This window comes from Cicer arietinum, chromosome 5 (assembly GCF_000331145.2).
Source record: "Cicer arietinum cultivar CDC Frontier isolate Library 1 chromosome 5, Cicar.CDCFrontier_v2.0, whole genome shotgun sequence".
NCBI lineage: Eukaryota > Viridiplantae > Streptophyta > Magnoliopsida > Fabales > Fabaceae > Cicer > Cicer arietinum.
In genome coordinates, this window is record NC_021164.2 from 56,636,414 (window position 1) to 56,660,330 (window position 23,917).

Here is a 23,917-nt window from a genome sequence, read left to right on the forward strand (position 1 = left end):
ATATATATAAAGAGAGGTAGTGGTGTATAAAAGTAAACTTAAAATAAAAAGAGTAGTCCAGTAATCCAGATGAATAAAATAAAACTCAACTACCCTCTTATCTTTATGCCGTTGCCTTCACGAGACCTTTACATCTGATTCTATTTGTCTACACCCTTCCATTCCTATGCATAATTCCCCATTTACCTCCTCGGACACAGGGTTTTTCTTTCCTTTGACTTCAACTCCACCATTTCTACTAATATTCTATCACAAATGCATCATAAACACACTCACTTTTTGCTTTCCATCACACGCAAATGCATCTTAGGCAAGGGGCAACCCCCCTTAATTAAAGTCTTTTAATAAGGTTTTTATTTTTTTTATTACTCAAAATTTAAATTTAGATTAAAAAGCACCTTAATATTCATTTGTTGAAGTGACAAGAATGGTAAAAAGTGGCTTTTCAGAGTTTTTAAATCTTAATTTAACTGATTAAATTTAATATTATTAGATTTAACGTCATGTCAAATATATAAATTTAAAATTTCACAGTTGTGTCTAAATTTTTAATAATAGTTATATTATCTTATCTATAAAAAAAATAGTTTTTACATTAAATTTATAACAAACAAACTATCTTTTAATTATTAAAAGAGATAAATAATTGATATTTTAACTATTTACATTTATTTATGAGTATTTTTGTGAAGAATTAATAATTTATTTTTTATAATTTAAAAAAAAAATTCTCATTTTTACAAGAGAGTCTTGGAGAGTATTAAATTGTTAATCCTTATCAATTATTTATGAAATTTATGTGTGAACCTCGATAGTTGAAACTTTAAAATCTGTTATTTTATTTCCTATCATGAAACTAACTTCACTTTCACGTCAACACTTCTAAAACAGAAACAACCAACCACACTTCTAAAACCCTTCATCAAGTTCAAAACTTTCTTCAAAAATCTTTGACCCTTTTCTCCATTCTTCACAATGCAACCACAATCTAATTCTAACTCACCCATCAAACCAATGAACTCACTCACTCAATTTTTTCAAAACATTTTCTCAGATAACAGCAACATAATGTTAGCTGCTATAATTTCCTTATTACTTGTCATTCTCTTTGTTCTTCTCCTTCATCTTTATGCCAAATGGTTCTTAGCACAAGCACATTCACAAGCACAAGCTCGTCGCCGCCGTCGTCGGAGAACAACCGTAACCGTCTCCGATGTCTTAGGTCCTGCAAGGTTCCACCATTTTCACAGCTTCAACATTGAAGACTCACCACTTTCTACAAAGGGTCTTGATTCTTCCATCATTGCTTCCATTCCTCTGTTCATTTATGCAGAGGAAAATAGCAATGATGAAATGAAACAAGAACTTGAATGTGTGATTTGTTTGAGTGGTTTTGAAAATGGTGAAATGGGAAGGTGTTTGCCAAAATGTGGACATGGTTTTCATGTTGAGTGTATTGATATGTGGTTGATTTCACATTCTAATTGTCCTATTTGTAGAGCTCCAATTGTTCATGATTCTTCTTCAAGTGTTGTTGTTGTTGATGATGATGATTCTAGTTTTGTTGAAATTGTGATTGATGAAACTACAAGTTCTGAGGTTAGAGAAAGTGAACAAGGGAATGGTAATAATAATGGAAGTGTGGTAGTGAGTGATTCTGTTTCTGAAACTTCTTCTTCTTTGTTTGGTTGCTCTTTGAAGACAGTGTTCAGCAAAGTTTTTAAATCTTGTAATGTAAATGAATCACATGTTTGATAATTTGAGATATCATCGTATACATGATCTTGTCATTATCTATATTTTTTGTGTATAGGATTAGAAATATTGCTCTGTTATTTTGTTCTGCTAACTCTAAATTCAACAATGAATTAGTATACACATTTACAAGTTAGTTACTTGTATGAAATTTGTGTTTGGCCGTGGAACTGTTGATTTTTCTTTCTTTCTTTCTGTTTTTAGTTTTTATTTTTTTTTATACTTTTTGGTTTTTCCCTTATTCTCCTTTTTTTTCTATTTTTTGACATTGGAATTTAGGTGAATCTCACCTATGAAAATGTGATTTTGTTGAAGTTGAAAAGTGTAATTTTGATTAACAACACATATCACATCATCCCATCATTATTTTTATAAAAAAATAAATTAAAAAAAAATTAATAAAAATTAATATTTGTAAATATATTAATTTTTATTGACTAAAATTTTGGACACATTTATATTTTATACAAAAGTTGGAAAGAAGTAATTTTTAATTTTTGTTGGGAAAAGAAGAAGTGGGTGATGATTGAAGAATTGGGTGGATTGGAGTGGTGGTAACTGCTCACAATCAGTCACATGATGCATTAGCTGAATTCAACTATTGAGAAAATCTTTATGCATAGACCGAATCTATACAAATTAATGAGCACCACTCTAAAATCTAAACCCAATTTGTAATTATGTTAAGTAGCAATCTTTCTACTTGTATGTGTAGTAGGTGTTATAGCTAGAAGTATGTATCTGCCTCAAAAAGAGACAAAAGAAAGTACTTTCAACTCAGTAGCAGTGATGAATTGGTCACTCTTATGACATGATACGCTTTTAACGGCAATTGATTGTTCTGATGTCTTAAGTCCATAGTTGTGTTGTTTTCTGTCATCATCAATATCACCACAAACAAACATGTGTTGTCACTCACTTGCAACTACGGATGACAAGTCATCGTTCACAATAAATTATCCCATAACTCAAACTCCACTTATTAAATTAAATCAAATATGAAAGAGTCCTATTTATTATTTCACCGTTACAAAATGACTCAATATATTTTAAGGAGAATGGTAATCTATGTGCTAGGACGTTATTTAAAGAATGAAAATTGTAAATTTATATGAGAAAATATATATTTATTATGTTAACAAATTGTTGACGAAAATTTTGTGGAGATTAAAAATTGAAGAATTTCTTTTATAAGATCTTGTTGTCGTTTTTAGAGCATCTCAAATGAGAAATTTTTTCATGTTACATAAGTCTAAAAATTTACCTTTTTTTATGTCTTCATCATCATTGGAGTTTGTCACGGTGGAAAATAAAATTTTCACCAAGAAACGATTTATCAGGGACATCAATTTAAAATATTAGTTTAATAGCAGCTTTGATCTATTTATTTTTATCATTCTTAAATTTAATTTTTTATTTAAGTATATAAAATTTTTGGTTCCTTTCTTAATTTTTTTAACTAAAAAAATAATGATTTAACATTTTTTTAATGATGTGACATATGATTTTATTGGATAGAATCATCTAGATGAAATAATTATTTTGATGTTATTTATTTAATTATAAAAATGAATTATTTTTTAAGTTGAAACTAAAGTTTTAGAGTGTTTATTTGTAATTTATGTGTATTAATCAATCGACATCATCGTATTATAGATCATGTTATTTAAAATATATCACATCATCATTTTTTAGTTAAAATATTTTATGAAAGTACTAAAATTATTGAATTTTAAAATATGGATATCCATTTAAAGAATTGGTAAAAATAAGGGGAATAAAACAATAATTAAACTTTAATATATGAGATAGGTTGTGTGGATCCATTTTGAGATATATGAGACCAATTTTGACTTCTTATAAAGTTCACTATTTGAGTAAAAATTGAATAATGTGCCACAATGTTACCCATTTAAGCAACCTTAAGTAGAGTTCATCAATTGAGGTGTTAGAGTCCTAAAGTTCACATTCACTGGCCTTGATTTCGACACCAAAGGTGCTTAGAAAAAAGAAAAAAATAAAGTTCGAATTGTATTTTGATTTTAAATCTTTTCCAAATTAGTAACACCAATCAATTGATTTTAGTAAGTTCAAAACAATTTTAAAATACATTTAATTAAAATTTTAATGTGAATTTTTTATAGACACATGTTAGTAGAAAGGAAAAAATGTTAATAACCGAGACTGAACTTTTAATATCCTTTTCAATAATCTTTCGGTGTCCTTTAGATCACTTTAATGTGAATATATAATGAGATGAGAAAGTGAAGAATATACAATAATTTCATACTAGTTCACAACAATTGGTGTTATTTCTAGTTCTCATTACAAAAAGATTTTGTCTTCTTCATTCGAATTACTTAATCTACTACTAACTCAAACTACTTATACTTTCAGGATCCTTAACTCCTCATCTCCAAACTTTGAGTATTCTTAATTCCGCCTCTCTAGACTCCAAGTATTATCTATACCTCTTCAAACTCCTCATAAGTAATCTTTAAGCCTATTCTGGCTCAACAAGTATTCTCTAAGACTCTTTAGGTTTTGCAAATATTCTTTAAGTTTGTCTTAGCTTTGAGTATTTTTTATTCTAGTTCTCCAAAATCATATCTCGTGTTCTTGAACACGACGTTCTCATTGTAAAACTTTAAAGGAAATACAACCATCCACTAATGGACGTTTTACAAGTGGTGTTTTGTGTCTAATGTAAACTAAGGTTGGTGATGTCTTTGCCTAATTGCGCATACCAAATGCTACACTCATACAGATCAGATGGTGTCTTCATATTAAACTAGATAATGTATTTATACTTCGCATCATATGTTCTATAGTGACAGACTCAATTTGTGTACTCAATCGTCATCAATGATTATTATCAGACAAATTATTCTTTTGTCATGTCATCATATGTTCTATTTTTTTTTTTAATCTTTTTGATTTATCTATTAAATGCTACATGCATACTTCAATAACCATTAAATAAAAGTGGAATGTTTTCATCTATTTAATTTAATGATAATATATCAAAAAATTATTTCATTTAATGTCTATTTTTTGAAGTTAAATAACCACCTTTGTGTATTCAATCAAATGAGATGTGAGGTAATTTAGGTAATGAAGTTGAACTTTTTTTTTTGTAAAAGATTAACAAAATAAATGTGAACAACTTATCTTAATAGATGCACTAGTTATTTTTGCTTGTATATTTTGTTAAGTACTCCCATTAGTTTCATATATAAATAATAAGGGAAAAAAAACTAACTCACATCCTTAAGAAAAGTTGACCTAGCCGCCAATAGAAGAAAATATACTTTTTCTTATTCATATTTCTTCTTTATCTATCCATTAGAGTTAGATGGTTTAAAGTGATTTATCGAGTTTGAAATCACTCTTTCAATTTTTTTTTCTTCTTCTTTTAATTAAATGTGTTTTTCACGTATATTTAAGTTTTTCCGTTCTTAATGCAGATTTTATTTGGTTCATATTAACATATTAACTTCGATCAAGTGCTGATTCATATTCAATAAATGACTCTAATGTCGTCAATATCAAAACTATGGAGGCATGTGTATTCTGAATATTTCAATTATGTTATATTTATAGACTTTCTCGCCATTTTAGGCATATTTCTATTCTATACTATTAACTTGAATGTTGTGAATTTATTTGTAGATTCATCCTTTTTTGTTTTAGTGATGTTGAATTGTATTGTTCTCGATCGATATAATTTTTACCAATTTGCATAAATGAATATCGTATTTTTAGTCAAAAAAATTCTTAAGAAAAGTAGTTAATTTCATTTAATTTTCTTAAAATAATTTGAAAAAAATGATTTATTTAAATTGTTCCTTGTTCCATGAAGATAAGTTTATTCAGGCATGAAAACTAAATTAATTAAGGCATATTTGAGGAATAATAGTATTAAATATAGTAAAGTTAGTTAAGTTTTACTTATATTTTAGGCTAATCTTTTTTTGTTTATAAACTTTTTTAAAAGTGAGGTATTACTCCATTTCAAAATATAAATAAAAATCGGTCAAAGAAAATGAAAATATTTACTTCAAATTTTGAATCATATACATTAACTTTATTTTATCAATATTTGAGATTCTTTCCCTCTCAAATATCCTTTTTTTATTTTTAAACATCTTACTTTGCAACTTATATACTAAAATATTATATTTATTTAGGTTTTCTAGAGATTACATCCCCGACCTGCTACCACGTATAACACTTTAAATTTTTCCTCTTCTGATGTCACATACCCCTACTTTTATATTTTTGCTGTATTTTTATTTTAAAAAAAAGTAGAATGTGTGATATATAAATTTTAAAGTAAGATATTTTAGATTTTTTTTATTTTAAAAAGAGAATATTTGCGAAAAGATCTCAATTTTTACTTATATTTTTAGACATAAAATATTTCCTTTAACTTTATTTATAACCAGAACTTCATATTATACATATATTAAGGAATTAGTTATAATTACTAAAATATTATTTATTATAATAATTATTACATTAAATTTGCAAGAGAACCATACACATTTAATAATAAGTATTTTAAAAATAATAATAATATTAAATAAAGTTGAATTTAAAAATTATGAAGACTTTTGTTCATAAACGAAGAGGAAGGAGAAATTTGTTTGTTTGTATTCAAAGCGCGAGGAAATAGTACTACTAATAGTAGAGGACAAAGAGCGTAAGGAGGATCCTTGATTTGTGGTAAATGTTTTGAATATATAAATACACGAGTAATAGTTAGAAGGGGTCAAAGTTCACACAAATCCCTGCAAGTGAGGCTATTAGCAATGATGTGTTCTTCACAATATTTATTGCAAATTTGGCCTGACCCATACAAACTTGAGCTTAGTCAATGCTACATGCAGAAAATATGACATTGATAATTAATTAGTAGGTATATAAATTGACAATTGGTCTTATTCCCATACTTCTCCATTGGGCAACAATTGGGTCCTTCTTTAAATTGATTAATGATGATTTTGAACTTCTTTATACTCATTCCTCACGGGCAAGGCAAACAATTCAATACAGGAGTCATTTGTGACACGGTTCATAGTATTTATTAATTACTAGTCCCACTAATACTATTATATTATTAAGTTGAATATTATATTTTAGATTTAACTGTAAAATATTATAATTATGTGTGAGTGGGATTAAAACAACTTCTTTTTATTTGTTTTAGCATATTATTATTAAAATTATTATTCTTTTTATTATTATTATTACTAAAATTTATAATGTTATTAAAATTATTATTAATATATTTTATTTATTATTATTAACAAACTTAATTATTTATTAATAATATTTTGAATTTTAAAATATTTTAAGTATTTATAATTTATTAAATAATAATTAATATAATTAATTATAAAAAGAATTATTTATTAAATGACAAAAAAAAAAAACAGTACAAGGTCGCATCTCCGGGATGCGCATCTATTAACAATAAAAAAAAAAATCACTTCACTTCGTCGGGTTGCAATCAACAACTGGGGCAAAAAAGTAGGACATTTATGTATTATTTTTTTAAAGTGTGATATTTTTATATATAAAGAAAAAAGAGGATATAAATATAAAAAATTCATATATATATATATATAATATAATTCATAAACATACATAAATACAAATTTTAAATTACATAATTTATTCATAAAAAACATCACAAATTTGACAAAAATTACCATAAAATTAATGTCGAATGTGACCTTTAGTACTATATTGCCAATGTTTTCTCACACGTACGAGATTTTGACGAGTTTCCACCTATACCCAATGAAAGATATTGGTCCACATATGAAGGTGAAACATGTCCACATAACCATTTTAACTGACCATACTCGAAAACATTGTCCAAATGTTACATTCAACTCTATTCAATCTATGTAATTTAAAATTTGTATTTATGTATTTTTCTTTATTTTTATGAATTATATTAATTATATATATATTACTTTTGTTATTTAAATAAAAATTAATTATTTATTTATTTAAAAAACCTTTTATGAAGTCGCCATTCCAAATGGCTACTTGTAACTTTGAGCAAAAAATGGGGTATTTAAGTATATAAATTTGAAAATGGAGTATTTGAGTAATCTTTTTGTTGAAAAAATGGTTATTTAAAAAAAACCCACAAATTGGTCTCTCAAAATTGCAAAACAGTCCTTAAATTTTTATAAAAATTTTAGTTTTGGTCTAAATATAATTTTCATTTTTGCCTCAAACATTTGAAATTTATAAAATTAGCCCAATAAAAAAATAATTCTTTTATCCAAACAACAAAATTTAAAAATAAAACAAATTCAATTAAAACATTTGAATTGACTAGAGTTTTAATTTCCCTAAAATTTCCAATTACCCCATTCAAAGATACTCCTACAAAGCATTCACTCCTATGGTTCCATAACCACACACCATACGAAAGACATAAAAAGAAAGATATTCCAGAACAAGTAATACAACAACAATCTATATTAAGGAAAATAGATTAAAAACAAAACACAAACATAAAAATAACTTACACGACATTGATTACAAAATTTGGCCAATTATAAATATATATATATATATATCTCCCCGACCGCATTCGAGTATTATATAATATTAAAATTAAACTTTACAATTTATATTTAAATATTGTAATTCGATTTACAAAATTACACTTTGACTACACCGATGAAGATTAATTCGCCTCCACACTGCTAGTCGCAACCTAACTAACATTTAGACTAAACGACAATCCCTTATTTTCATGGAGTGACCTATCCAATTATCTGTAACTATGAGACAATGTAAGAGAATCTTATATGATAAAAGAGAAGTAACTTTTGCTCTTAATCTTATTTTTTTTAAAAATTAAATAAATTTTTATCCTCAGAGGCGCGGGAAATAGTCACCATGTTAACACAAGTCATAGCCATATATATTCAAAGCCATCATCACCATCATGAGTCTCAGCATAGCAACATAGATCACTGTCACTGTCACGACCAAGATCAGATTCTTCATCAAATTCACTCTTCTCATTATCATCTTCACCATTGCTATGACCACTTTCAGATCCCACCATGGACATGCCATTGTTTCAGGGATTCTTAAATGAAATAATGGCATATATAGATCCAATGCAGTGGCACATAATAAAATATATTCATAATCAAAAGACCGATCTTTTCACATTCCTTCAAATAATTTGTGACAATTGTATTCTACTTTGTGAGAAGAACAGGAAGGAAAATATCTAAGGGACTGTTATACCCTAAAATATATCTAACATAACTTGTACAAGGAAATACAAAAGCTTTTTATTGTTAATTTATTTTATTAAAGATGCAAACATAGAAAAATTATTACTATTGTTTTCATTTTTTAGCAGTATAACAAAATCATGCACACACTTCAATTTTCTTCAAAGTTGCATGTAAAAATAACGATTATGGAAGAATAGTTTAACTTTAACCAAACGAGTACTTAACAATGGAAGGAATCAAAGACCACATTTTGAACCAAACAAAATATATCAAGAGAAGAAGAATATACCTGGCTATCTGCAAAATGGAGAACACCACACAATAATAGTAAAGGTGAAATCTTAAAGAGGATAGGTTACAATATTTTGAGATAATTGACAAATTGGTCCATGAAATTGTAAGTATCAATAAATTTATCTATGAATTTTACATATTAACAAATACATTCTTGAAATTGTAAAATCGTAACCAAATAACTCATATTTAAACTTTTATCGTTATAAACTATGATATGATATTAATTGAATATGCGATCCATCTACGTTGATCTAATATCAATGTCATTGCAGCATCAACTAATTTTCCTAAATATTTCTAGATTAATTTGTCAATAATTAGTTTATGCATGATTACGATTACTCACAAATTTTTATTTTGAATGACAAAATTTCATTGGTAAATTTGTCTCTACGAAGATTCGATGTCAGATCAACGTGAATAAACCACATATTCAGTTATACTATCATATCAAACTATCTAACGTCAAAAATTTAGAATTACTTTAATTGATATTTTACAATTTATTGATATATTTGCCAATTTAAAAAAATTAGAGACAAAATTAACCGATGCATAGAATTTTTAGAGACAAATTTGACTATTTACTTTTAGGATTTTACTTTTTACCTTCGTGACACTAAAAACATGCGAGAAAAAGAAATGACTCGATTGAGAGGTTCCAAATGGTCAAAATGGACTAGTCCATATGGGTTGACCCGCCCATCCAGCTAAAACATAGGGCTTACTCATAATAATTTAGGTCCGATTTTTTTTAAGGTTTTTTAGTCTGATCCGAATAAATTCGTTGCTTATTTGGGCTAGCCTGCATGGGTATTGAGTAACCCACAACTCAGCATAACTAGTTTTAAAAAAATAAAAAATTGAAAAATTGAACCACATACCAAAAAAAAAAAAAGTTCCAACTCACTTACCCATCAATTACTCAATATAGTAACATTAATTCAAAATTTTAATATATTTACCGTATACCATAAAAATATTTTAAAAAAATGAACATCAAAGAACTTTCAAATGAAAAGAGTTGCAAACAAATTAAAAAAAAATAATGTTGAGAAAAATATGCATACTACTACCTGTCTAGCTCGCAACCCGCATAGAACCGAACTTAGGTTGTATTTTTAAGGCTAAATTACTTTCGTGGTCCCTTAACTTAATTTCAGGTAACGTTTTAGTCCTTTATCTTTTTTTTTTTTTCCGACTTGGTCCTTTATTTTAATTTTAAGTGATAATTTGATATTTTATGTTTTAAAATTTCAATAATGTTATCCTTTTTTATACAAAAATTCAAAAAAAAAAAAAAAAAATCAAAACGCATAAAATTAATTATATTCTTCAATATAATACAAATTTCATCAAATTCGTAACGCAAATCTTCAAATAAACTCATATTTTCATACTTTATTTGATATTGTTAGGAATAAAGGACTAAATTGGAAAAAAAAAAAGATAAAGGACTAAAACGTTACCTGAAATTAAGTTAAGGGATCACAAATGTAATTTAGCCTATTTTTAAACTTATATTAAATTAGACTTTTTTTATCCAACTCAAATAGGCCCGCAACCCGTTAGGGCTAGTCTTAAAAGGGTCGGGTAACCCATTTTCATAGGTCTAGTTCCAACTATGCTATGCCCTATGGGCCGTTCCCTCTAGCGCGATCTAAAATATGGGTTGTGTAATAAACGTTGGACTCAAATGTTATTGCCACCACCCCCATTTTTATTTTTGGCACCTCCCATTTGACATTTGTAACTAATTTATTTTGTTAACTGATAATAACTCCGAATTGTTTCTCCAAAAAAAAAAAAAAAAATCAATATTGCTATTTCAATTTTTAGCCGATTTGCTCATAGCCAGAGGTAGAGCATGAGAGGATGAGATTGTTAAGTTTAGAACTCTTTGTTATAACCCCCATTGCTCATTATTGTGGATAGATTTTAAAAAATTAAATCATTCTTTTTGTCTTTAAAGTAGTGTAAAAACCCATGTTATGTATAGGATAAAAAAAAATATTATGGTAGAATTTATCATTTTTTTTAAGATAAAAAAAATATTATTTATAATTTAAATAAAAAAAGTATATATTTTGCAATACTTATATGATTGTTATAATTTATAAGTGGGACACTTAATGGTTAAATAAATATGTATTTAGTTATTATATTTAGAAATCAAATATGTATAATAACAATAAGTTAGTGATAAGCTATATAAATAGTGTAACTAGTAGATGCTAATTAAACAAAACAAAATGATAATATAATCTTATTTGTGGTATGAAACAAAAAATGATAAACTAATAAATATAAAAAAATGTTATATATACCTTTTGCACAAATGATAAAAAGACAGTGTGATAGTAGATCACCGTGTCTTAAGTCTCTCTTTATTTTCAACTTTCTCTCCATTCATCATCATTGAATAATTCAATGTCTCCACAAACATAGACACCCACTTGTTACATGATAGAATTCAATAAAACAAACAAATAATATATATTAGTGCATTTGTTTAGTAATTTAAATAAATATTTCGACGTTGAAATCAGTTTTACAATTATCACAAAAGTGAAAATATCTAAAATTGGTTTAGTTCCTACAAATGTGTATTAATTTACACCACAAACCAATATTTTCATTGATGTTTATTGATGAGAACATAATAACCAATACTTAAATTTTTGTATTGTATAAACAATATTCTGTTGAAGTTGATCATTGAACTTGTAAATAAGTGTTTATGGTAGTTTCTATTAGGTTTGTTTACTCCAAAAGATATATCATAATTTAAATATTTATATTTGATTCAAATTTTGTAAATTGAACCAATGAACAGTGCGTAACTTGCGATCCATGAACACCAGTTCAATAGAAAATGGAAACGTATGATTTTTGTAACCTGGTACTATTCAAATTCGAACAAGGAGAACAACTAAAATCCAATATTGTTTCATGAGAGATATTTCATAGATGAATCATGTTTGAAAGACATTGTTGGTGCAAACACATTGAAAACATACAAATTGGAATGATAAATGTGTTAACAATGAGAAGATGAAGAAGAGAGGCAACCACTCTAGGATTTCATAACATAAAATGAACCAAATTTAAGTTAATAGGGTTACAATGAGTATATACAAAAGAATAGAAATGTCTAAAATACCCTTACTACTAATATATAATAAAATTATCTAACATCTCCCCTCAAACTCATGATGCATTAACATGGAGCATCGATAGTTTGTCAACTAAAAAACGAAAACGTTTAATGAAATGCATCTTTGTGAACAAATCAACAATCTGTAAAGAAGAAGAGACAAACGGTAGAGTAATGGTTCCATGTTGAAGATAATGACGAGTAAGATGACAATCAATCTCAATGTGTTTGGTGTGTTCATGAAAGACCGAGTTATGAGCAATTTGAATAGCACTCTTGTTATCACAGTGCATCAGAGTTGACTCAGAAAAAGAGATACCCATATCAGACAAAAACCAACACAACAAAATTATTTAAGCGGTAGTGGATGCCATAACATGATACTCAACTTCTGTAGAGGAGCGAGAGACAATGTCCCGTTTCTTACTCTTCCAAGAAATAAGAGAGTCTCCAAGAAAGATAAAAAACCCCGTGGTGGATTTGCGATCAGTGGTGTCACCAACCCAATCAGCATCAGAATAAGCTCGTAACTCCAATGAGGATGACGATGGAAAGAGAAGGATTTGAAATTGAGTTCCTCGAAGATAACGAAGAATCCGAAAAACTGTTGCCCAATGTCCTGTAGTGGGAGAGACAACAAACTGACTAACAACGTGAACAACACAAGCAATGACAGGTCTGGTAATCGAAAGATACACTAAGATGCCAACCAAAGTACGATACAAAGTGGAATCTGGTAAAAGAATACCATCTAAGGGAACATATTTCACATTCAACTCAAGAGGAGTATTTGCTGCTCTAGTATAAGAAAGATGAGTCTGATCAAGAATATTGGCAATGTACTTGAATTGAGAAAGAAGGTAGCCTCTAAGAGAGTAGACAACTTCAATCCCAAGAAATAGCGAAGAGTTCCCAAGTCCTTCATCTCAAATTGTTTGGCTAACTACAATTTCAACTCATTGATTCCACTAATATCATCACATGTAATAATCATATCATCAACATATAGAGAAAGTATAATGCGACCATAAGTGGTGGACCTTATAAACAATGCAGAATCATGATCACAGTAGAGAATTTCTCAAATCAAGCTTGAGGAGCCTGTTTAAGACCATATAGAGAAACTCTTTGTGGAAGGACCATATAGACTTCTTCATGAAGCTCACCATCTATAAAAAAACATTTTTGACATCCATTTTGAAAATATGCCATTGACGAATAAATGCAACTGCAATTAGAGTACGAATAATGGTCATCTTGACTACAGGAGAACAAGTTTTTTCATAATCCATACCATATTGTTGAGAGAAACCCTTAGCAACAAGACGTGTTTTGTAGCGCTCAACTGACCCATCAGACTTAGTTTTGATGTTGTATACCCAACGGGACCCAATATCATGTTTTCTAGTAGGAAGATGTACTAATTCCCAAGTGTTGGTTTTGTGCAATGCAAATAGTTCTTATGCCATAGCCTGCTGCCAAAGAGGATCAAGAACAACCTCTTTATAGGAAGGGGGCTCAGACAAACTATGAATAGAGGTTAATAAAGAAGCAAACGAAGTTGAGTAAGTGGAATAAACAAAATCAGGTAACTGAGTAGACTTATGTTGACGAAAGGGGTAACGAGGAGGATCAACAATTGTAGTAGGTGGTTAGACAGCCGGGGGGACAAGGGGGATGTCATTATATGGAGTAGTAGTATTTGTTCTGCAATTCTCAATATTACAATCACTAGAAGCGCTATCATTAGGACCAAACGAATAAATATGGGTTAGTTCAGAACTCTTAGTAATCTGTGAATTAAAGGAAACAAAGTAAAAATGGATGTGCTCAAGAAAAACAACATTACGAGATACATAAAGTTTTCTTGCATGAGGATCATAACAACGATAACCCTTTTGACCATCCCCATAACCAAGAAAAACACACATAGCTGAACGAGAAGACAACTTATTGCGCTCAACTTGAGGGCAAAGAACAAAACAAGTAGAACCAAAAACTTTCAAAGAATAGTAATCAGGCGTAGAAGCATAAAATTTTTCAAATGGAGACAAACCTAATATGATAGATGATGGAATTCTATTAATAGCATGAACAACAGTAAGAACTGCTTCTCCCCAAAACTCACTAGGAACTGAAGCAGACAACAAAAGGGAACAGGCAGTCTCTATAATATGACGGTGTTTCCTTTCAGCAACTCCATTTTGTTGAGGAGTCTCAGTACAAGATGTTTGGTGGAGGGTGCCACCATAAGCAAGTAATTCAGAAAATTTATTAGAGGTATATTCACCACCTAAATCACAAAGAAAACACTTTATAACAGAATTATGTTGAGTTTTGACCATTGCATGAAATAACGAGTGTAATCATCAATAAAAGAAACATAATATCTAGATCCACCTTTGGTGAGAACCGGTGATATACCCCAAACATTAGAGTGAACTAAATCAAAAGGCGCATATGAAACGAAAACACTTTTACTAAATGGTAAAACTGGAAATTTAGCAAGTTTACAACCACAACAATATGAGATATCACAGGTTTGTAACTTTCCTAAGGCTCCAGTAGAAGCCAAATATTTTAATCTAGAAGCAGAAACATGTCCGTGGCGAGAATGCAATAAATAAAAACTAGAATATAAGGAATTCAAGCGAAAACTAGATAATAAGTCAGCAATAGTTGTTGAGGATGCAATATCTGGGAGTCATAGGTCATCCAAAACATAAAGTCCCCCATGTCTATGGCCTGTCCCAATCAGCCTCCCGGAATATGGATCCTGCACACAATAAGAAGTGGAAGAAAACATAACCGAATAACTGAAATTACATATTTGACTAACAGAAGCAAGACTCAAAGTAAGATTATGAATATAATAAACATTAAAAAGAGACAGGTTAGGTGTGGAGACATAACCAATGCCTGCTAGTGGCAAAGGAGTGCCATCAGCAGTCATAACAAATAATGACAAGAAAATACGACAAACACAATCACTAGGACAAAATAAATTAGGGATAATCTAATGTTGTGCGAGCACGATTTCTCCCTCTCCAAATGTCGTTTTGCCGTTCCGACCATTGAAGACGAAGACCTGAATGTTGCGAACCTGCTGTCCAAAAATCACCCTGATCCAATGGTTGACGAATGCACAATCGATATTTTTCTGAGACTGATTTAACAAAATTGGGAATAGGGTTACTCTTCTCTTTTCTCTTTTGGTGGTTGTCTTTCCTATCAAACTAGTCTCTCTCTTCATTACAGTAGATTCCAAAATCAACCAAAGCTCTTTGATACCATGTTAACAATGAGAAGAGAAAGAATAAAAATGAATCAAACTTAAGTTAATATGGTTATAATGCAGGAGAATAGAAATGTCTAAAATATCCTTACTACTAATATATAATAACATTATCTAACAAAATGAATGTGTGATGTATGTATGAGAATTGATTTTTGTAATTTAACATTTGTTAAAAAATAAAACAAAACATGATCGCATTCTCTAGAGGCGACCTCCTAAAAGAGGAAAACAAATTTCTTTTAGATTGTTACATCTCTGTGTTGTGACTTATTGAAGGTAAAAAAAAAAAAAATGTCATTTTAGTATAAAGTTTCAAAGTAGGGTATATTAAAATATTTTTTTTTGAAAAAGGGATATATTTAAAACATATCTAACTTTAGATTATAAACACGATTGTTGCACAAATATTTATTTTTATGTGTATCTAAACATAAACATTTACATTCAATTCACTTGCAATGATAATCAAATCTTACAAAATTAATTGAAATATATTTTTATCAACATAGAACTAACACACAATGACCTCTATCATAGGATACCATTAGAGATAGAGATATTTTTTTCTCCGAATATCAAATGATGGATCAACTCTGCCTTAAAGTATTTGATTTTAAAGTAGATTTTAGATTGATAAATTTGGGTCAAATGAACAAAAGAGAGACAAAAATCGAGTATTGGATGGCAAACTTTATGTTCTATGTCATTCGTAAAATTTAAACGAATTTAATTTCATACACAATAACATTTTTCATAATTTTAAATTTCATTGTGCGTTGTGTGCCTCCGCATCTATTGATAAACACATTCAAATATATGTCAACTACCACAATTTATTAATCATTTGACCTAAAAGAAATCAAAACTTATAGATATCCTGTAATAAATGAGCTATTTCAACATTTTACATATATTGCATTGAAAATGATGGAAATAATATTAATTTAAAAGTACAATTGAAAAAGATACATTAAAATTAAAATAGTTATTCACTTTGAGACAAATATTTGTGCAAATAAGTTAATTATTATAAGATAGAAGAAGTAGTATTTTTCTCTCAAACTAAATAGAAATGAGAGGTGGAAATTAGATATGACAAAAATTATAAATATTTTTAAAGATGGTATATTGTTAAGTTTATCAATATTTTTAATTTATTTTATTTTTTGCATAAATAATTTTTGTTTGTTTTATAGTTGTAAGAATATATATTGTTTTTTATTCTTTTTATCACATGTCCGTTTTGTTTCACTTTTAATCTAATCAAATAAAGGAAAAAGTTATATTTGTTTTCTCTTACATAATTTCCTCATATCAAAGAACCGAAAATTATTTAATTTAACATTTTTTTTTACTTTATTTCTTTTCTCTCGTCACTTTTAAACAAAATCTAAAAGTTAGTGTATTTTTTAAAAAAAAGGATGTCACTTTTAAACAAGTAATTATGTGGATTTGAGAGAAAAGTGTTGGAAAAATTAGTTAGTCTCAATCAGGTGAAATAAAAAAATTGATAAAGTGTTTATAAGTCTGGTGAAAAGTCTGCTAAAATTCCAACATAAACACTACACTTGAGTAGACAGAAACATAAACACAAACGTGAAAAGTTAAAGCAAATTAACATGTCACGGCTACACTGGTTTAATCATCGTCATCAGATAATATAAACTTATTTAAATGGTCAGATAGTTGAAAACTTCATAACCATATACTAGTGTATATATATATATAATTCCCTACCTACTTACTTAACTTGTCACTCAATAACTCATAAATCTAAGGACAGAAAAAGGCTTCGCTACCAGGATCCAAGAATCACACCTGCAAATTAAGAGCATTAAAGGACATTCAAGAGACAAAACAAGAAACAGAAAAACATATAAGAGCTCTTACTTTAAAATAGAGGATACTAAGCTAGATCAAATATCAGTGGTGTTACGAATTATGAAAAATAGCAGGTAATTCAAATTTTACTATGCTATATTAAATAGAGTATTGTGAAGCAATCACAATTTGTTTAATTTCCAATATACTATAACGGTTATTTAACTACTGAATGTCATTGTAAATTTTATGACAAAAAAGAGGTGATTTTTGTCCAATGTCAAGTAAATAATAATTAATTAGATTGTAATCTGGGTGTTGCGCATTAGATGTTGATATGTTTTTACATGTGTATATATAAATTTTTTATTAAAATATATAATTATTTTTCAATACAAAAGTAGATAAACTAAAGATATAAAAGTTTTATATAACTAACAATACAATTATTTGTATCTTAAAAATTTAAGAGAAGGTTAAAATTTTAAATATGTCAACGTGAATGATTTTTTTTCTTCATAAACAATATATTTTTTTATTTACACACTTTAAATTTTAGGCTTAAATGCGGTTTTGATCCCCCTATTTTAGCTGAATCACAAAAGTAGTTCATTCATTTTATTTCTCCTTATTTTTGGTCCTCAAATAGAATTTTGGTCCAAAATTTGATGAAGTTTCATTTTTTTTTGCGTTTATCTAAGTCACACCATGCCTCAAGATCTCGTTGTGCAACAATTGTATCTGAATCTATGATTATAAATGGTGTGGTGTGACTTGAAAAAATGAAACTTCATCAAGTTTTGGACCAAAATTCTATTTGGGGACCAAAACCGGGGATAAATAAAATGGGGGGGACTACTTTTACAATTCAACTAAAATAGGGGGACCAAAACTACAATTAAACAAAAAAATTATTTTACTTGCACCATTGTTGCTCCTCAACGAATTAAGTTGAAGAATTAACCATAATTATTTTTGTTGAAAAATCTTTGAACATTTGTAACTAATAATATTATATCGTTGCTTAATGTGATATAATCAAATGTATCGTAAACTTGAAATTATAGAGTCTGGATCAAATAATATTTTTTAAAGCAAATATGAAAGTGTAAAGACACAATCGTAATTAATTGACATCTTAACTGTATTGACACTTCCATTTACCTATAAATATTTAGGCACCCTAAAAATATTTTTAATTAAATGAAAAGACCGATGACAAAAAAATAGAAGGAGAGAAAAACTAAAGTCATCTAAGATCGAATAATCTATTTATTTATATTATTAAAATAAAGTTAATTTTTAAATAGTAAAAGATTGAATCATTATAATAATATTTTTTTAAATATAATTAATTAAGTTGTAAGCTTTTCTTTGCCAACATATTTTAGCATATTAACACATCAAAAATCTAAAATCGATTATATAATTTATTTAAATCGTAAATATAAAAATATTTTATAGTATATATTTCTTGTTATGGGAATACAATAATGTTAAATCTTTTAAGAGAGAATTTTGTCGTCTATTTTGGTCCAACTTGGTTCGAGAGATTAATTTTTGCAATTGTGCGTGGAGGGTATCATATTTACATAACAAAAGATATTGCTTGCAATCACTTTAAAAAATGACCTGTACTTTATCATAATATTTTATATTAAGATCTTCGTATAATGATGCTTCAAAGATTTGTAATAACTTTTAAAGTTTATTTTTTAGAGATGCAACATTTCGTTTACTTTTTATTAGTGTAATTTAAGTGAGGAACAACGAAGAGTTTTAAGAAGGAGATTTCAATTCCAAATGATGATAACACTAATATAACTACTAATTTACTTATAAAAAAAATGTTTCAGCTATTAAAAATGATATTGAATATATTTTTTTGTGTGAAGTAAGATTAAAAGTAAAATAATAGATTTAAGAATAATTGAATTTTTCAATTAATTGTAATATTAGTATGTATTTATTTGTTGAAACTTGAAACATTTTGTTTAAGATAAACTTCTCCAGTTCAAAATCTAATCAAACTAATATAATCACTGATTTATTAATATTTACTTATAAAAATATATATTTCAGCTATTAATAATGATATTGAATACGTCATTATTATTTTTTTGTAAAGGAAAATTAAAAGTAAAATAGTAGCTTTTAGGATAATTGATTTTTCCAATTAATTTTAGTATTAGTGTGTATTTATTTGTTGAAACTTGAAACATTTTGTTTAAGGCAAACTTCAATTACAATTATTTATCACATAACTTTATCAAACTATTAAAAAAAAAAAATTAAAATTACAATCTTTTGTATTAAAGAGTAAAATGTAGTTGATCAATTTTTTTTATTAAAATTAAAAATATAATAAGTTCAAATTATTTTAAAAGTCTATATTTTATTATGGTTGGGTGAGATGCGTTGTAAATTTGGATAATTTAATATTAAATTGATTAAACATGAAAGGGGTCATGTTTGGAGGTCATAAGCTAAATTTTTTAACACGACATAATATAGAAAATACTAAATGTGCAACAAAATTCTAATAGAATGTTATGATAACTTTAGAGATATAACATTTCCGTTTAAAGTTGATTAATTTTTTGTTGTTATAATTTAAGCGATACTTTGTTTTTTATTTATATGTAATGACTTACAATGAAAATATATGTATTTATATATAATTAATTACCATGAATACATATTTGAATTAAGTTATAGCTTGATTGTTGAGGAACACCCAAAAGTTTTCCAAAATTAGATAAAATTAATATAACTACTAATTTACTAATATTTATTTATATAAGAAATATATTTTCAGTTAAAAATAAGTTTTCGTGAAAGAAAATTAAAAATAAAATAATAACTTAGAGAATACCTGAATGTTCAAATTAAATTTAGTATTGATATATATTTATTTGTGGAACTTAAAACATTTTGTTTAAAGTAAATTTTAATTATTTATCAAATAAATTAATAAAAGATTGTTTATTAACTATTATAAAAATCAAACTTGCAAGCTTTTGTATATTCTATCATGGTTGAGTGAGATACTAATGTCATTGGATCCTCTAATATTGAATCGATTAAACATAAAATGGATTAAGTTTGAAGGTCATATCAAATTTGTAAATGATAATAGATTTTTTATTTACTTGAGAATATAAATTATAATTTTTTGAATGACATAAGTTACAAATTAATATAAAGAATATCAAATGTGCGATAAAAATATAATAGAATGAAAGAAAAATGTTAATACCTGAGTTCTTTCTTACATATAAATCTAGTTTTTTAAACTCAAAGTATGTGCTTTTGAAATATGTTGAGATGCCTGAGTTTCAATATTTTTGTGTCTTTGATACCCGATAAAATATCTTAAAACACAAAACAACACACACATATATGCATAGGTGTTTTTGCCTAGTTGTTGTGATAAGTTATAGTTCATTCTATATGCGTAGAGAAATTTACTAATTAAGTTACAATTTTTTCAAGAAATGGAGAGAGATGACTTCATCAGATCAGATTCGTACTTGCAAATGACAACTGATATATTTAGCATGAGATAATTAATAGGATATATTTTATTACTAACAAATATATAAAGTTAGAAATAAAGTAAAAGTGAAAGTTTGTAGTGAAAAGATGGTAGGTTTATTTTAATAAAGAACTTTTGTATATGGATTTTCAATATATATATATATATATATATATATATGATGTGTGAGATGAAAAAGCAAAATAAAAAAAAATTAAAGATGTAAGATGAATTATAGAAGCCTAGGAAGAGTGCTACATAAAAAAATATAAATAATATAGTGCAAATGTTATGATGTGGTTCATAAGAGCGTGATGTGTGATTTAATTAACTTGTAAATCTATTTTAATATATTATATAAACGGTGTAAACAATTATTTTGATTCTTAAATATATAGTGCCATTATAGTTTCTAAGTTTGTTCAAAATTTCAAAATCCTATATTTCTAAACATGTCTCCTATTTAATAATTTTATTGATCAAACTAAAATAAAATAAAAAATATTCCATAAACCAAACTAATTAAAAAAAAACAGATTTCAAGATCAAAGTGACATTCAAAAAACACATTTAAATTTGTTTGTTTGTAATTTAACACATCCAGATTCAAGGACCCAGATAACAGTTTATTTGAATTCATCTTTATTATTAAAAAAGTCTAGATTTATTCATAGTATAATACAATAGCTGAACTAAACATGAAAGTCACATTACCTTAATCAGTGTCAGTGTCATTGTTGTCAGTGTCACTGTGAATATAATCAATTTCAAATTCATCATCATCGTAGCTAAGCACATCATCAGTGTCACTACTGCTGTAACAAAAATCACCAGTGACAGACTCATAATCATCAGAGTCGCTGCTTTCATAATCGTAATCACTAGAGCTGCTGCTACTTTCATATTCACTGGCGTCGTCATCTTCAAATTCAACCTCTACATAACTAATCGCATACTCATATTCAGACCCTTCTTCACACCTTTTTTCTACCTGTTTTTGTTCCTTCAAATTTCCAATAATATTATTCTTCCCTCCTTTTTGCTTCTCTTCTATAAGCTTCATATCACCATCTTCATTCAATGGACATGTCATTCTTTCTTTCAGCCTTTGACTTAGCTTCTCTGCAATGAATAAACCAAAGCAATAAATCATGAGTTAATAACAGTTAGACAACGTTGAGATAAAATTACAGAAAATACATAGTTTTGTAAAAACCTCAATGTTGCAATCGCAGTCCAAAATTGTAAAATCTTTGCAACAATATCATCACAATTTAGAATGCATCGACATTATTTCTTCTCAATATAAATATTACACAATTTAAAACTATGATATCACAAACATTTATAAAAATAATTTTGAAAAAAAGTCAAACATAAATTAAATAACACGGTAAAAAATTCTTTACAATTGACAGAGAATAAATGAAATAAGTTCTATTTGAACTAAAAGTGACTTTTTTTTAGTACAAAAAGAAAGTTGAAGCCAATTGTATAAAATCAAATCAAGAATGCAAGAAATATGATCGTGCTGTAGACTGACTCCAACACCAACATTATAATCAATTACTACTAATTAGAAAAACGCATCAAGTACCAACACAAAAGAATAGTTAATCATTGAATAAAAGAATTGAACAAGATTTTAATAAAAATAAAGTAAACCATAATTAATTAATTAGAAAAGGGAAATACGATGTCACCAAAGTTTTAAACTGAACAAAATAAATGAACCAAGAGAAAAGAGTATGTAAATTATACCTTGAAAATGGAAAACACAGCAATAAAGTTGAAATTGGAATAGATTTGTTGTTGTTTAACTCTGGCGGCGGTGAAGATAGAAGTCTTTTTTATAAAACAGTTTATGCGGAGTGTTAACCGCGTTGCAGTTATAAAAATTCAACAGCTCACACATTAAATTAAACCGTATTATCCTGTTTTTGGTTCTAAAAAATGTATCATCCTTTTTTATTTTTTATTTTTACAAACTTCAGTCAAGCGGAGAGCCAGTCTCTCACAATCTCAGGTAGAGGTAACATGTGGAAAATTAAATTATAGGAATTTACAATGTCAATTTTTATTGTAATATTTTGTTATAATCTCAAGATTTTTTGTGTGTACACCATTAATCTTTTTGAAAAATTACTTTTTATTTTAATTTGAGAAACTATATTATTTATTTAAAATTGAGAAATCAATTCAAACAAATTGATATACAGAAAAAACACACTGTAACTAACATAAACATAAACATTTGATTAAATAAAACGCAGAACTATCACAAATTATAGTTGAAACCAATTAGGGGACAAGGTTAATTATGGAAATAGGAAAAATGAAAGCTCCATCTCCTACCTTTCTTCTCATGTGATTAAGAACAAAAAATCTGTGCATTATACTATTTGTTATGGCATACCGTCACAGCTCGAGACCAACTCGATCTATTTCTTAGAGGAATACAAAAGGTTCTTGAATTAGAGATACTTATGATAATCATGTTTTTCTTTTACAAAAATACTGCTTACACTCCTCATTTTACTATCTACACTCCTCGTTTTTTTAAAAAAAATAAATTATCCAAAATGCTCTTAATTATTTATTGAATTTTTAATTCAAATCTCATTCATTCATCTTCATCTTCAAAACTCTAACATCTCTCAATCTTCATCTTCGTAAAAAAAGGAACATAAAAAATTCAAGATTATGCAATATTGATACGTGAACTCAGTTCAAGTATGTTTACGTGAACTCTATTCAAGTACGTTTAC

General features: G+C 27.4%; 1 protein-coding gene and 1 long non-coding RNA gene across 2 annotated transcripts; one reads left to right on the top strand and one right to left on the bottom strand.

Moving 5' to 3' along the window:
- The first annotated feature begins 813 nt into the window (after positions 1 to 813).
- LOC101499384 (RING-H2 finger protein ATL2) lies at positions 814 to 1,925 on the top strand. The gene has a single exon (XM_004500377.4). It carries the CDS (start codon positions 976 to 978, stop codon positions 1,753 to 1,755), a length of 780 nt encoding a protein of 259 aa, XP_004500434.2. The 5' UTR covers positions 814 to 975; the 3' UTR covers positions 1,756 to 1,925.
- Positions 1,926 to 17,392: 15,467 nt separating this feature from the next.
- On the bottom strand, positions 17,393 to 23,045 carry LOC101499692 (uncharacterized). The gene is made up of 3 exons (XR_003472751.2): positions 22,911 to 23,045; positions 21,864 to 22,271; positions 17,393 to 17,608 (listed from the first exon to the last, which is right to left on the bottom strand). It is a non-coding gene; the product is annotated as an uncharacterized lncRNA (long non-coding RNA).
- Between the last annotated feature and the right edge of the window lie 872 nt (positions 23,046 to 23,917).